This window comes from Mesoplodon bidens (genome assembly GCF_964165515.1).
Source record: "Mesoplodon bidens genome assembly, contig: HAP1_SCAFFOLD_210, whole genome shotgun sequence".
Classification (NCBI taxonomy): domain Eukaryota; kingdom Metazoa; phylum Chordata; class Mammalia; order Artiodactyla; family Ziphiidae; genus Mesoplodon; species Mesoplodon bidens.
Window position 1 is genome coordinate 162,152 of NW_027671695.1, and position 14,801 is coordinate 176,952.

At 40.5% G+C, this 14,801-nt stretch overlaps 1 protein-coding gene across 1 annotated transcript in view; it reads left to right on the plus strand.

Moving 5' to 3' along the window:
- LOC308611152 (putative helicase senataxin) overlaps positions 1 to 14,452 on the plus strand; it is a 61,561-nt gene extending 47,109 nt beyond the window's left edge. The window contains exons 19-24 of the mRNA XM_081260042.1: positions 2,627 to 2,814; positions 3,435 to 3,527; positions 5,215 to 5,379; positions 8,837 to 8,935; positions 9,541 to 9,628; positions 13,635 to 14,452. Coding sequence (XP_081116168.1) covers positions 2,627 to 2,814; positions 3,435 to 3,527; positions 5,215 to 5,379; positions 8,837 to 8,935; positions 9,541 to 9,628; positions 13,635 to 14,387 — 1,386 coding nt within the window. The 3' untranslated portion in view covers positions 14,388 to 14,452. The remainder of the gene's footprint in view (positions 1 to 2,626; positions 2,815 to 3,434; positions 3,528 to 5,214; positions 5,380 to 8,836; positions 8,936 to 9,540; positions 9,629 to 13,634) is intronic.
- The last annotated feature ends 349 nt before the right edge of the window (positions 14,453 to 14,801 follow it).

The following is a 14,801-nucleotide window of genomic DNA, read 5'->3' on the forward strand; positions in this document are numbered from 1 at the left end:
ATGGCTCCTAGAAATGCACAGCAGAATCAGGATTCAGATGTTTTGGGTAATCTTCATAGGTCTAGATGACGGTTTTGAAGTTTAATGAAATTTGAGCATTTTACTGATACATAGATTATTTGTACAAATATAGAGTAGTGGCTGCATAAACTGTCCCAGAGAACAGACCATTTTCACAGCATTTCTGTTACGTTATGGAAAGAAAGCAGGTTTTTTTGGTTAGTATTGTTTTTGACTTTGGAATCATCAAAATGATAGTGCAGTTCTTTGACGTCTGAACACTCGTGCGTGACTGTTCAAGGGAGTAGCCTAGGAGCGCCCATGTCCCTGAGTGAAAACCTTGTCCATAGGACAGAGCTGCTGTGGGGGGTTCTGCTTGTGGAGACCTAGGAGGAGCCAGCTCTGCCCTGCATTCCTTGAATAGTTGCAGTATTTCAGAAACCTACTGATTTAACTTCCTGAAGGGCCTTAGCACGTGGTTAGTGAAAAGGGTTGTCGATAGGCCTCAACTTCACTGTCTCCTTTGGTGATTGATTAAAAACAGCAGAAATGAGAAAAATCCATTTGGGCTTTTCTTATTGTTGCAAAAATAATAGAGGCTTATTGAGAAGATTCAGAAAATAATTACAAAGTTAATTTTCTCAGCATGCCTTTCTAACCCTAGGGATAAGTACTATGAACAGTTTAGTGAGTATTTGAACAGTTTGTGGGCATGTGTGTGTTGACTTTTTTTCAGTCTGTGTTCATTGAGTGCCAGGCTAATTCAAGCACTGTTTTTAAGTTCTGGCGTCATGACAGTGACGAAAATTGACAAAAATCCCTGACCTCTGGCTTCCCTGGTGGCACAGTGGTTGAGAGTCCGCCTGCCGATGCAGGGGACACGGGTTCGTGTCCCAGTCCGGGAAGATCCCACAAGCCACGGAGCGGCTGAGCCATGACTGCTGAGGCTGCGTGTGCGGAGCCTGTGCTCCGCAGCGGGAGAGGCCACAACAGTGAGAGGCCCGCATACCACAAAGAGAAAAAAAATCCTCGCCCTCATGAAGCTGACATTCTAGTGGGTAACAGACAGTAAATAAGTTACTAGATTCAGAATGTCAGATGGCTATAGGGAATGTATAAATTTGTGTATATGTATGTAGGTTTTTTTTTTTTAATTTATGGCTGTGTTGGATCTTCGTTTCTGTGTGAGGGCTTTCTCTAGTTGTGGCAAGTGTGGGCCACTCCACATCACGGTGCGCGGGCCTTTCACTATCGCGGCCTCTCTTGTTGCGGAGCACAGGCTCCAGACGCGCAGGCTCAGTAATTGTGGCTCATGGGGCCAGCTGCTCCGTGGCATGTGGGATCTTCCCAGACCAGGGCTCGAACCCTTGGGTCCTGCATTGGCAGGCAGACTCTCAACCACTGTGCCACCAGGGAAGCCCTGTATGTAGGTTTTGACCTTGTTTAAAGGTGGAAGAATCAGTCTGTACCAAATTACCTTTTTTTCCAGTCAGTAAATAGATCAGGGATATATGTTCATGTCAAAACATAAAAATCTCCATCATTTTGTAGGATGGACTCAGTTTTTTTTTCTGGAAGTAGATGTGTTACCTCATATAAACCTCTTTCTTTTTTCACAGAGTGAAATAAATGAGGTTTTTTAGCTAACTTGAATAGATAAACTTTGGGGGGTATAGATGAAATTGCCAAATGTCTACTAAAAATATTCTCTTTAATTATACAAACCTATTTAATATCACATATGTAAATAATCACATATATAACTAATATAAATAAGAAGTAACGCCTGTTTTCTCCACTCTGATAGTTTGTGAAACAGGTTTATTAAAACTTTGCACATACATCTTCAACGCTCATATTGTCAACGTCACTCATAAAGATTGCATCATCCTAGTGGGTTTTCCAGAGCACATTTTTTGCTTCTAGATTATTTAAGACGTAATACTTTTTGAATCTTGATATGATGCTACCATTGAAAAGTATATCCCAAGGCACGACCGTGATAACATTAAGACAGTTTTCTTCGTTTGTCAATTAAGTCACTGTGTTTCAGATCACAGGTTTTGTAACCCTTTCTTGGATTTATGAAATCAACTTAGTTGCCTGTGTCCTCCACTAGAATGTAAGCTCTGTGACATTTGATCTTCACTGTAGACTGTCAGCACCCCAAATTTTAGCTGCTTGGTATATGATGGATGGATGAAGAAAGTGGTCTTTCAGAGGCTTATTTACAATGGCATTCATTATTTCTAGTTGTGATAGCATAGCCCAGAAATAATTGTTAAAATCTGGGTTACAGTTCTTTGCTGCTTTTATCATTGATTCTTTCAGGTGACCCCTGTTAGCACCTATAAAATAGCGACAGTTGTGGTCATTCACAAGATCACATCTCGTTCATAAGCAGTATGTGGGTTTTCTAAATAAGGGGAAAATACCTTAACTTTTGTAGTCAAGCTACATGGCTTTTCTAGGGCTGGAGTCGGAAATATCTTCTCTCTCTGAATCTTTGGTTGTTGGTAATACCTTGTACATTTGAGAGCTCAGTGATTGTTTTGTTTTTTTTTTTAATAGTGGGAAAAGTACACATGAATTCTTGCAGATTATTGTTTTGTTTTCCTCCTTTCAGAAGGCCCAGGAGTATGGCTATGACCAGTCGATGATGGCCCGCTTCTACAACCTTCTGGAAGAGAACGTGGAGCACAACGTGATTGGCAGGCTGCCTGTCTTACAGCTCACCATTCAGTACAGGATGCACCCAGACATATGTCTCTTCCCTTCTAATTACATTTATAACAGGAACTTGAAAACAAATAGGTGAGCTCTGTTCATTGCATGTTCACCTGTTTTATTTGTAGGTTTGGCTGCTTAGGAAGAATAGCTCTTTTGTTGTGCTTTTAGGTCTTGTTATTAAAAACACAAAGGTTTAATAATTTTAATTACAAAAGTCCTATTGATTGTAGCAAATGCAGATAAATGAAAAGAAAGGGATAAACCCAACCCCTATTGATACTACCCAGAAGTAATCACTGGTAACATTTTGTTATATCTACTTCCAGTCCTTGTACTATGCACATCTTTTTTTTTTACTTTTTCTCCTTTTTTTGGAGGAAAAAAGCACACCATGCTCTACATAGTATACTGTAGCATGCATTTTTCACTTACTGTATTATGAGTAACTTTCCAATCATGATTGTTATATTTTAATTTACATGGGTCATTCTCCCTAGTACTAGAATAGAAATGAAATTCACCTGCTACCTCTCACTAAAATATGTTATTTACAAGTATTTAATTTTATTTAAAAAGAAGGTCCTTCTTGTCCTCTTAACTTTCCCTTGCTCTCTTCCACAGAAAGAACAAATAGTAATAATAATTCTAAAACATTTTCTCTTGTAATTTGACTTGCATTCTAAATGGTGGCTGCTCTTTTGTAGAATGACAGAGACCATTCGGTGTTCATCTGACTGGCCATTTCAACCCTACCTCGTGTTTGATGTTGAAGATGGTTCAGAAAAGCGGGATAATGAGTAAGTTCTCCTTTTTCTTCAGTCCCCACTGATGGTCCCAGAATTTTTGTATTGTTTCTGTTCATATTTAAATTCAAAATACTTTCCATATAAATCTCTCTGCCTAGTGCCAGTGCACAATCATTTTCTTTTAGCTGGGTTGATAACTTCACCTTTTCAATCATAAATTACTGATGTCTTTATATATTTCAGTCTTGATTATTTTTTTCTTAACTGGGTAATGGGGGTTATGTTACCTAAAATGCGGTCAGCACTTCAGTAGATCCATGCTGAGATCCCAGCTGTGAGTAAAACAGACGTGGCCCCAGTGCAAGGCTGCTGTGGTCCAACAGGCGAGACAGACATTAACCAGGCCATCACCGTGGTGATTAATGGTTCCAGTTGGGTTAAGTATTGTGACGGATAAGTACAGATACAGTTGAATCAAGGTGTGAGGCAGAGGGTGGACAATACTTCCAGCATGTTGGATTGTGAATCAGGTGGTTTGTGAATGACAGCACAAAAGGAGCAGTGGTTGCTAATTAGCAAGCATCTCAGAGGAGCCGGGGCTTCTTGTGAGAGAATAAAGGAGGAGGAGCCCGGAGGCTGCATTTGTTAGCACAGATAGAAATGCCACCCCTGCATCATGACGTATGAAGAAATAGAAATTCCACCTCTGTGTCAAGAGAGAGCTGCAAAGCAAGTGGTGTCCTCCATGAGAATAAGATATTAGTTAATAGTGGTGGAAGGAGGGGCCCCTCAGTGAAGAAGTCAGAAATACGGAGCAGTTGGCTGGGGGGTTGCTATTCCAGAGGGACTGTGGAAGTTGTAGTGGGGTCTGTTGGAATGGAGCAGGGGATTGAGAGTTTACCGCATAAGTATTATGGAGATGGATGGTCACGGGAAGAGAGTTGGCCTGAGAGGTGACCAAATAAAGCTTTCAGGTATGGAAAAGAAAGCTAGCTGACTGGCTTGTCCGTATAGTAAGTCTTGAAATTAGAATAGTGAATATTTAAGGCTTTAAAGTGAGACAGATAAGGTAGCCTCGGGAATAAAGTTGCGCGTGCAGGGCATCCCCCAGTGTGCACACATGTTGCATTTGGTATGGTGATGAGGGAACGCATTGTAGTTCAGGAGATGAGTTGGGAGTGCAGGATGAGGCCAGCAAGGACAGAGGACGTGATCCTGCTGTAGGGCCCCGTGTTTGTTCATCTCTGGGAGCCGGGTCACATTTAGTCCGTGTGGCTGCCATCCTCTCGGTCATGTGGTGCATGATCTGCATGACCTGTGGTGGGGAATGCAGGAAGGTAGTACATCTGAAGCACTTTTCTCAGTGTGGGGAAGATAGTCAATCCTTAATGTTAGCTATTCATTAGTCATATCTTCATTATTATTATGAATACTTTCGTTCTCACTGTGGCTATCCCTGTTTTAATAAGTGAAGAAACTGGTGCCTTAACATCACGTAACTCGAACCACTTTTCTCTCCTACAACTTTGTGTTTCACTGGGCAGTTATTTTTATATTTATTCATATGTACAATATTAATGGTCATTATAACAGCCTCTTTGAATCACTGCTGACTGAATAAAGATGAAACCTACCTATGTACCCTTTACTGTAGTGGAAAACAAAGTGGAACTTAACTTAGCAATTGGGCTGCTATTAGTTTTGATGTGTTGTATTTTTTTGTTTTCATCTTATTTAGCTCATATGTAAATGTTCAAGAAATAAAACTGGTAATGGAAATAATTAAACTTATGAAAGACAGAAGAAGGGATGTTACTTTCCGAAACATTGGCATAATAACCCATTACAAGGCTCAGAAGACGATGATTCAGAAGGATTTGGACAAAGAGTTTGATAGAAAAGGGTGAGGCATCTCTATTTTTACAGAGATTTTGAGTTTTTCTGTTGAATTAAAAAGAAGAAAGAGGGGATAGAAGGAAAGAAGCAAAGGAAACTTAACTCTAGGGAGTGGTCTTAGACCCTGGTAGTATAGAACAAGGAGACTAGGACCCTGGCTCCATAGACTTGTGCTGGGAGGGAGTGTGGTTACACGTGTCGCCCCTGCAGATGGAGTGCCTCCTGCCAGTTCAAATGTCATCACCGTTACACTTGACAATGGAAGTGACTGAGAAATTCTTCAGGCCTTTACCTTTAGTTGGATGACTTGTTATCTGAATTCTAACTCTACTGAGAATCATGTATTCACATTTTCCCTTACAATAAATTATTTAACCCTTTTAGTGCCTTCATGTATAGGGTGAAGATCATGTTTTTGTCTCCTTTATACCTCAACAGTAAAATAAAAAAATTAAATATTAGAAATCCATTAACTCAAAAGTTTCTGCACCTAGAAGCACACAAAGTACCAAAATTGACTCTAGGAAAAGCCAGAAACTTTGGATAGACCTATTAAATGTAAAAAGAGTGAGTTAGTAATCACTTTCCAACAGAGAAAAACAGAGGATCAGGCTTCACAGGTGAATTCTGTCCAACATTAAGAATTAGCACCTGTCCTATGCAAATGCTTCCAAAAAATAGAAGGGAACACTTTCTAACTCATTTTATGGGGCCATTATTACCCTGATACCAAAGCCATGGAGACATCACCAGAAAAGAAAACTATGGACCAATATCCTTTATGAATATGGATGCAGAAGTTCTCAACAAAATAATGGCAGCTGAACTCAGCAGCATATTAAAAGGATTATTTACCACAGCCAAGTGGAATTTATCTCAGGAATGCAAGGTTGGTTCAACATATGAAAATCAGTCAGTGTGATATACCGTATTAAAGGGGGAAACCCCACATGATGGTGATCATCTGAATAAATGTGGAAAAGACATGTGACTGAATGCAGTAACCTTTCATGATAAAGATACTCAACAAACTAGGAAGAGAAGGGAACTTCCTCAACCTAATAAAGAGCATCTATGAAAAACCCACAGCTAACACATCATACTTGATGCTAAGATTGAAAGCTTTCCCCCTATGATGAGGAAGGATGCCACTCTCTACTCTCTCTACTTGCACTACTTCTGTGCAGCACTGTATTAGAAGTTCTATGCAGAGCAATTAAGCAAGAAAAGGAAATAAATGGCATCCATATTGGAAAAGAAGAAGTAAAAGTGTCTCTTAACAAATGGCATAATCTGGGACTTGCCTGGTGGTCCAGTGGTTAAGACACCATGCTTCCACCGCAGGGGGCATGGGTTTGATCCCTGGTCAGGGAACTAAGATCCTGCATGCTGTGTGGCCACAAAAAATCCAAAAACAAACAAACAAACAAAAAAACACACGCAAAAAGCTAACAACAATAACAACAAAAAACAAACGGCATACTCTTACATCTAGAAAAACCTAAAAAAATCTATGCAAACTACTGGTCCTTATAAACAAGTTCAGCAGAGTTGTAAGGTACAAGATCAGTATACAAAAATCAGTTGTATTTCTTTACACTCTAGAGAAGTCTGAAAAGGAAAATTTCTTAAAATTCCATTTACACTAGCATCATAAAGAACAAAATACTTCGGAGTAAATGTAACCAAAGAAGTGTGAGCTCATACACAGAAGGACAAAACGTTGTTGAAAGAATTTAAAGTACTAGATAAATGTAAAGACATTTCATGTCCATGGATCGGAAGACTTAATATTGTTAAGATGGCACCATTCCCCAGGTTGATCTACAGATTCATTGTTACCTCTGTCAAAATTCCAGCTACCTTCTTTTACAGAAATGGACAAGCTTATTCTAAAATTCACATGGAAGTGCAAGAGACCCTAAATAGCTTGACAGAGAACAGTGTTGGAGGGCTCACACTTCCCTCTTTCAAAATTTACTACAAAGCTATCAACACTGGTACTGTCATAAGGGTAGACATATATAGACCAATAGAATAGAAGTGAGATTCCAGAAATCAGTCCATACATTCATGGCCAGTTGATACTCAACAAGGGTGCCAAGCCTACTCATTGGGGAAATAATAGTTTTTCAACAAATGGTGCTGGAATAACTGGATATCCACCCGCAAAAGAATGAATTTAGACCCCTGTCTCACACTGTATAGAGTAATTAACTCAAAATGAATGAGTGCTCTGAGTCTAAGAGACAAAACTATAAAACTTACAAGGAAACAAAGGTAAATTTATATGACCTCAGATTAGGCAACAGATTCTTAGATATGATACCCAGGCACCAGTAACCAAAGGAGAAGTAAATTGGCCTTCATAAAAATTAAAAACTTATGTGTTTCAAAGGACACACTATCAAAAGAGTGAAAAGACAACACACAGAGTGGGAGAAAATACTTGCAAAATATTTATCTGACAAGTCATATCCAGCATATATAAAGAACTCATACAACTTAATAAAATGATAATCTAACTTTTTAAGCGGGCAACGGATGTGAAGAGCATTTCTCAAAAGAAGATAAACAGAAATCCAACAGGCACATGAAAAGCTGCTCCACATCATTTGTCATGAGGGAAATGCAGATCAAAACCACAGTGAGGAGATATCATTTCACACCCACCAAGATGACTATCATTACAAAAAAAAAAAAAAAAAACAATAACAAGTTTTGGAAGGGATGTGGAGAAATTAGAATACTTACACATTGCTGATGAGAAACTGCAGAAAACAGTTTGGCAGTTCCTCCTAAAGTTGAACATAGAATTACCACGTGACCCAGCAATTCCACTCCTAGGTACATACCTGAAAGAATTGAGAAAGGGTTCACACAAAAGCTTGTACATGAATGTTCGTAGCAGCATTATTCATGATAGTCAAAAAGTGGAAACAACCCAAATGTCCCAAAATGGTACATAGGTAAGAAGTAAATTGTGTATCTGTACAAGCGAATAGTCAGTCGTGGAAGGAATGAAGTACTGTTACCAGTCTACGACACGGATGAACCTTGAAAACATTATGCTAGGTGAAGGAAGCCCAACACAAAAGGTCCCATATTTTATGATTCCATTTATATGAAATTTCCCATGTAGAAAAGTCCATAGAGACAGACAGTAGATTAGTGGTTGCCAGGGCCTGGGGAGGGGGAGATAGAGACTGATGGCTGATAGGCACAGGGCTTCTCTCCTGGGTGATGGACATGCTATGAAATTAGATAGCGGTGATGACTGCACACTGTAGTGAATGGACTCAACACCACCAAATGGTGTGCTTTAAAATGGTGAATTCTGTGTTATGTGAATTCTACTCCAGTTTTAAAAGATAGCACTACAAAAGTAAGAAATACTACTGTATAAATATGTATATTTAATAATTATCTTTTTTCAGCAAATATGTTTCTCTCTTCGTAAATAGGCCAGCAGAAGTAGATACCGTGGATGCCTTCCAGGGTCGTGAGAAAGACTGTATTATTGTTACATGTGTCAGAGCAAATGCCATGCAAGGCTCAATTGGGTGGGTAACTGTCATCATTGATTCTTTGCTTGTTTATGATCCAGAGTTAGATCTTTTTAATCACTGTTAGAGAATACCATCATTTGCTCTATTTTCTTATATAAAAAATTGAGTAATATCATGAAGGTTTCTTTTTTAAGTTGTGAAGTTGATCCACTGTTAGGTCTGCTTCTCTTGGTACCTTGTGTATTAACCCATGTCACAGTGTGAATCTGTTGTTTCACTTGATAAGAGTGAAACAGATTATTGAATCCAGTATATTTTGCAGGGGCATGCTCCTCTCCATGGTATGTGTCATAATTGATCTACTATCATATTTTTAGGATCTTTGAAGGCTTAAAAATCATACCATTAAAATTTCCAATATCTCATCCAAGTCAAAATAGGAAATCGACAGACAGATGCATCACTTTGAAGGAAAGCACTGGGCCTCTTGTTTGTTTGCTGTCCTTAATGGGAATTGCTTCTGTGTCGGATCCTGCACCACGAGCTTAAAGCAGGAGCCCAAGAAAAGCTGTCTGAAATGCCTGTGTCTCACCTACACTGACATGCCGAGTCTTTCTGAAGAAAGAAGTAACTCTTTTTTTTTTCCTTCTATTGCTTAGGTTTCTGGCAAGTTTGCAGAGATTGAATGTCACCATCACACGAGCCAAGTACAGCCTCTTCATCCTGGGACATTTGAGGACCCTGATGGTAGGTACATTCTAGAGGACCGGGGAACTCCAGAGTTTGCTCATGATGACTGATACCGGGTTGAGGTTTTGTTTTTATTTTTCATCAAAGTGGAAATGATTTTGAGGCTACAAACAATAATGAGCCTCTTCCCACTGGTTGTTTTGTCCTCCAGCAGCTTCTTCCTGGGAGCTTTTATAATGCCTAAACCGCTCACCCTTTCTTAGCCCAAGACCCAGGTATCCGTAGTGTACTCTCAAGATGAGCTTTAAAAAAATTGTATCTACATCGTAGAATTGTTAAGAAGACATGTAAACCCATATATGTAAAGTGCTAGAAGATTGGTTAGCACTTAGTAAACACTCAGTAAATGTGGCTATTAGCCTAGCTTAATGCCAGAGAGAGGGGGAATTTGCAGGAAAGTGCTTGGATCTTCATTTCTGTCTTGGCACTTAGAGCAGCACTGCTTGCTGTTTCCCTTGAGGGGTGAGTGGCATCAGAGCTCATCCATGCGTACAGATACTCCTGTAGAAGGAGGGGCAAGTTTACATGTGTAGTCGACAAATAGTAATAGTACAGCTTAATTTGGTGAACCACAGCTAGATAAAGCATGTATTTGCCTGCCTCATTAGGTGTAATAACTCAGTTTCTCTAATTTCTGTATTTAACAGAGTCATTGTTTTATCTCAGGAGAGGTGCCAACTCAGTAGGATTTTCCCCTGTTTTGGTTAGTTCCACCAGAGGGCACCCAAATACAGTCTTTCTCATTCAGCTCTTACCTAGATTTGTGGTCTTCAACCTTTGTTGTTTGTGTACCCCCTTGAAAGAATGTTTAAAAGCTGTGTATCCTCCGCTTTTAAGTTTATATTGAAAATGTTTCATCGTTAAGTGTTGATAAAGATTTTGTTTCTAATGTATTGTAAATATTTGACATTTTAAAAGAAAGCTATTAAAAATAAATCCATTATGCCACTCTTAAATATATCCAGTGGAATAGAGAGCAGTGCTATTCTTTCTGCTCTTTAAAATTGAATTGCCATTTATACTGTTTAGGATAAAATTCAGTGGGGGTAGTTTATATATTTTCATAATTAAAAGGCTTTCTGTTAATATGACTATTAGGCTTTTCTGCCACAAAAACTTTACATGTAAATTTGAAAATTTAAAGAATTGGTTTTCATAACGATTTGGGGAAACTGTGTGAAGGGTGTGTGGAACCTCTGGACTGTTTTGGTAACTTCCTATGAATGTATAGTTACCTCGAAGAGTTTTTTTAAAAAAATATATTTTTCCTGTGACCATAAGGATCTGAGTATTAACAAATGATATCTTGTCAGTTGAGTAACATATTAACAATTACTCTTTTCACACAGTTGAATTTTGATAATGTTCAAACCCGAAAAGTAAAATGTTTATAGAGTTGTGTCTCTTAGATGCCCTGATTGCAGGAGCCTTCATGGGCACCCCTCTGTTTACCACCCCCTCTATTTGACACCCAGGCGTGTTTACCTCCCCTAGCTGTGTGCCCTGTGGTCAGATTTGGGACAGGTGAGACTTGTGGTTGTGAAGGATGGAGTGGAAGGGCAGAAAAGCCCCAGGAGGACATAGGGAACTGGGGTTTGGAAGCTGAGGTTTGGAAATTGATTCCCAGAAAACGTGCTCACATCCCCCCGAGTAAGTCTCTGTGAGCCCCAGAGTCACCGTCACGCAGATTTGAAGACCACTGACGTCTAGCTGCAGTATAGACGTTATTATCTTCACTCTGGGAAGCCAGTGTGACAAAAAGAGACTGACAGAACAGAGTAGAAAAACTTCCACTTTATCATTTGGACTTCGCAATCCAACTTGCGTATTTGTCCTTGGGCTTCCCCCTTCCCGAGCCTCTTTTTTTTTTTTTTTTTTTTTTTTGGTTTTTCAGCCCAGTTTCCCTTATGGAGATAGAATCAGTGATTAAGGCACTCGGTTTCCTCTGAGAAATCAAGACTAATAGCCCCTTCTCAGAACTGTTTTTGTGATCTAGGGATTGGATTAAACAGCAAGTTTAGGTGCAGTAGAATTGGCAGAAATAGCAGCAAGGCCATCTGCTTTACATCTGCTTTCCAGCCACAGGGTAGGACTCTCAAGAGCTCTCCTGAGTCAGGGAGATCTGAGCCTGGTACTGCTTACATGCACCTTCCTGATGCATGCGGTCACCGTACCGTGCACTTGATTTACGTGACTTACTTTAAAAGGCCCTGTGAGGTCTGCATTGCCACCATAGTTTATCAAATCCAAGAAGCCAATAGTTATATAATGTGCGTCATTATTTTATGCTCCACTATTGAACTGTGACACTTTATTTTCACTTAGAATTTTTGTCTTATAGTGACTGAAAGAACTCTTTTAGACTTTAGACAGATTTTTTTGGGTTGGCCAGAAGGTTCATTTGTTTTTTTTTCTGTAGCATCTGAATGAACTTTTTGGCCAACCCAGTGTCATACCACTCTTGTTCATACCTAGGAAAAACAGCAAAATAGGTAGACTAAGATACCCCTGAAAGCATCTCACTCTCAGACTAACACTCTGGTCGTCCCCATTCACCATCCCATGTACCCTTGCTGACGCTCGAACCATTCCCTGTGCAGTCAGAGGCGTGTCATGAGAGGGCCCCACTGTGGTCCCGGGGTTTTTTCCAACTTCTGATCTCCATTCTCCAAGTTGTAGTGCTGGTACTTTCTTGTCTTATCAGAGGATGTCTGTGGAAAGATTTTTCAGGCAAGAGCCAGGACTCATTCTTTTTAGAAGTGGTTTGTTGACTAAAAGTCAAGAGGTTGTAGTCGCCCAGCCATGAATTCCTCCAGGATTACATACATGGAAACTGCTGTCTGGCCTAGAGGCACCCTAAAGTCAGAAATGGTAAAATGTGAAAATAAAGTGCATTTTATTTATTTTATTTTATTTCAACGCACATTTTAGAGTCATTTAAATAAAATACTATTCATACCTTACAGTGAGGAAACAGGCTCAGAGAGGTCAAGTGATTTGACCAAGGTCACACAGCAGGTCAGTACTATGTATGCAGCTTCACTGCTATACCCTTACCCACCTTCATGAATAGTGCAGGAGCCCCCATGAGGGGAGCTATCCTTTCCTTCTCTTTCCTTCAGTCTCTGTCTTTTTTTCCTCCCTCATACTCTCTCTTTCTTCTGTCTAAAGAGGCCCAAGTTCTGATGGTTGTAAAGAAGCAATTTATTGCTGAGGAAACTCTAAAAGGAAGAGAGGAGAGATGCGTGAGTTGGGTTTTTGTTTTGTTTTTCCGTTTAGATGTGCTTTTCATAATTTAAGCTCTTCTAGAAAAGAGACACAAGTGAGACGACATCTTTGGAATAGTTATCTCAGCAGATTAAGATGGTTTAGCCCTTGGGAGTTTGGGAAGCCTTTGGGAATTTGATGCAAGCTGTGGTCCTCTTTCTAGAACAGTCAGCATGCACTCAAGAGTTAGAGCTTTCTGAAACCAAGCCTTCCTCTTCCAGAATGTTAGCCTTGGCCGGAGACAGGCAAGACTCTAGGGTCAGCAGTGTCAAAGGGAACTTGGTGGGATGACGGAGCCCTTCTGTGTCTGTGTTGTCCAGGATACTAACCCTAGTCACATGTGTCTGCTGAGCACTTGAAATGTGGCTGGTGCAACTGAGGAAATGAATTTTTAATTTTATTTAATTGAAGATTAAAGAGCTACATGAGGCTACCGGCAGTTGGTACAGATTTGCATGACAGCTAATTCACCACGTGGCCTGAGTATCAGTGGTAAAATGATGGAAGTACTTTCTTAGAGGTGGTTCCCAGTGTTCTGTTCTAGCAGCATGGCTTTATAGTTTTGTATTCGACCTTATTTTTCCTTTCAGCCTTGTCTGAAAAGTAATGGATTCTTGAGAATCTGTTCACGAAAGTATACTTACTATTTGTTCAGAAGTGAAAGCTGGAACCTCTGCTTCCCAAGCATATGAGTGTTTCTTTGGGATGTAATTTTCTTCCTTCTCTTTGTTTCAAGGAAAACCAGCATTGGAACCACCTGATTCAGGATGCGCAGAAGCGTGGTGCCATTATTAAGACTTGCAACAAAAACTATAGACACGATGCAATGAAGATTCTGAAACGCAGGCCCGTACTGCAGAGAAGTCTGACTCACCCTCCTGCTATCACCCCAGAGGTGTCCAGACCCCAGGGCAGAGTGCCCAGCAACAAGCTAGACAGTGAATTTGCCAAGATGTCTCTTGCTTCTTCCCTGTACCCCTCACCCTCTGAGTCCAAAGAAGCCACTGTCACTGTTACTGCAAAGGACCCTGAAAGGCCACCCCTTCAGGACTGGCTTCGGGACCCACGACTGCTTAGGAGGATGGGCTTGGGCTGTGAAGCCAAAGGGAAGTGCCTCTGTGAGCTGCAGCCCTCGAGCCCCCAGTATCCTGGAGCAACGCCTCCCTCTGGAGAGCCAGGCTCCCCCGGAAGTCACCAGGATGTGACCAGTATCAGGCAGCAGGCCCCCGCCAAGGGAGCTGCTGTGAACAACCACAGACCTCATATGCAGTGTGATCCTCCAGCTGCTAGTACCAATACTTCCACGAGTGAGAGAAGATGTGCCCAGGAAGGGGAGGCACTCAGCCACAGGAGGGAGACCAGGGCCTTCACCAAGGGGGATCAGGAGAGGCGTGGCTCTCTGAGCCACCACACAAAGAGGAACTCAGGCTGGGACGAGAGGGGACTGGAGGAGGAGGACAGTAGCTTGAAGAAGAGGAAGCTTTTGTAGTGGAGCCAAATGAGACTGTCAGCCACAAGCATTACTGCACATTTCAGATGACCAGCTAGTAGGACTGTCCAGATAAGATTATTTTTTTTTCCTTAAAGGGGTTTGTGTGCTGTTGGAAAACAGAAAATGTATCCTAACACATGGGCCTCTTGGTCATCTTCAGTACATTTTGTCAGTTGCAAAAGCTTTCAGAAGGCATTTGTGTATCAGTAATAATGTCCTCGAAGTCGAAGACTTAAAATGTTGATCTCTTGTTCTTCTGTAGGAAAGGTCAGACTGGAGGATTTTAAGAGGATGCTGTAAAAGTTGGAATGTATATTTGTATAGCAAATAACAGAATCCTCTTAAAATTTAATCTGGTAGACAGCTTTTCTTTCCCCTGCTTAAAATGTTAATCATTTTCAACGGAACCAA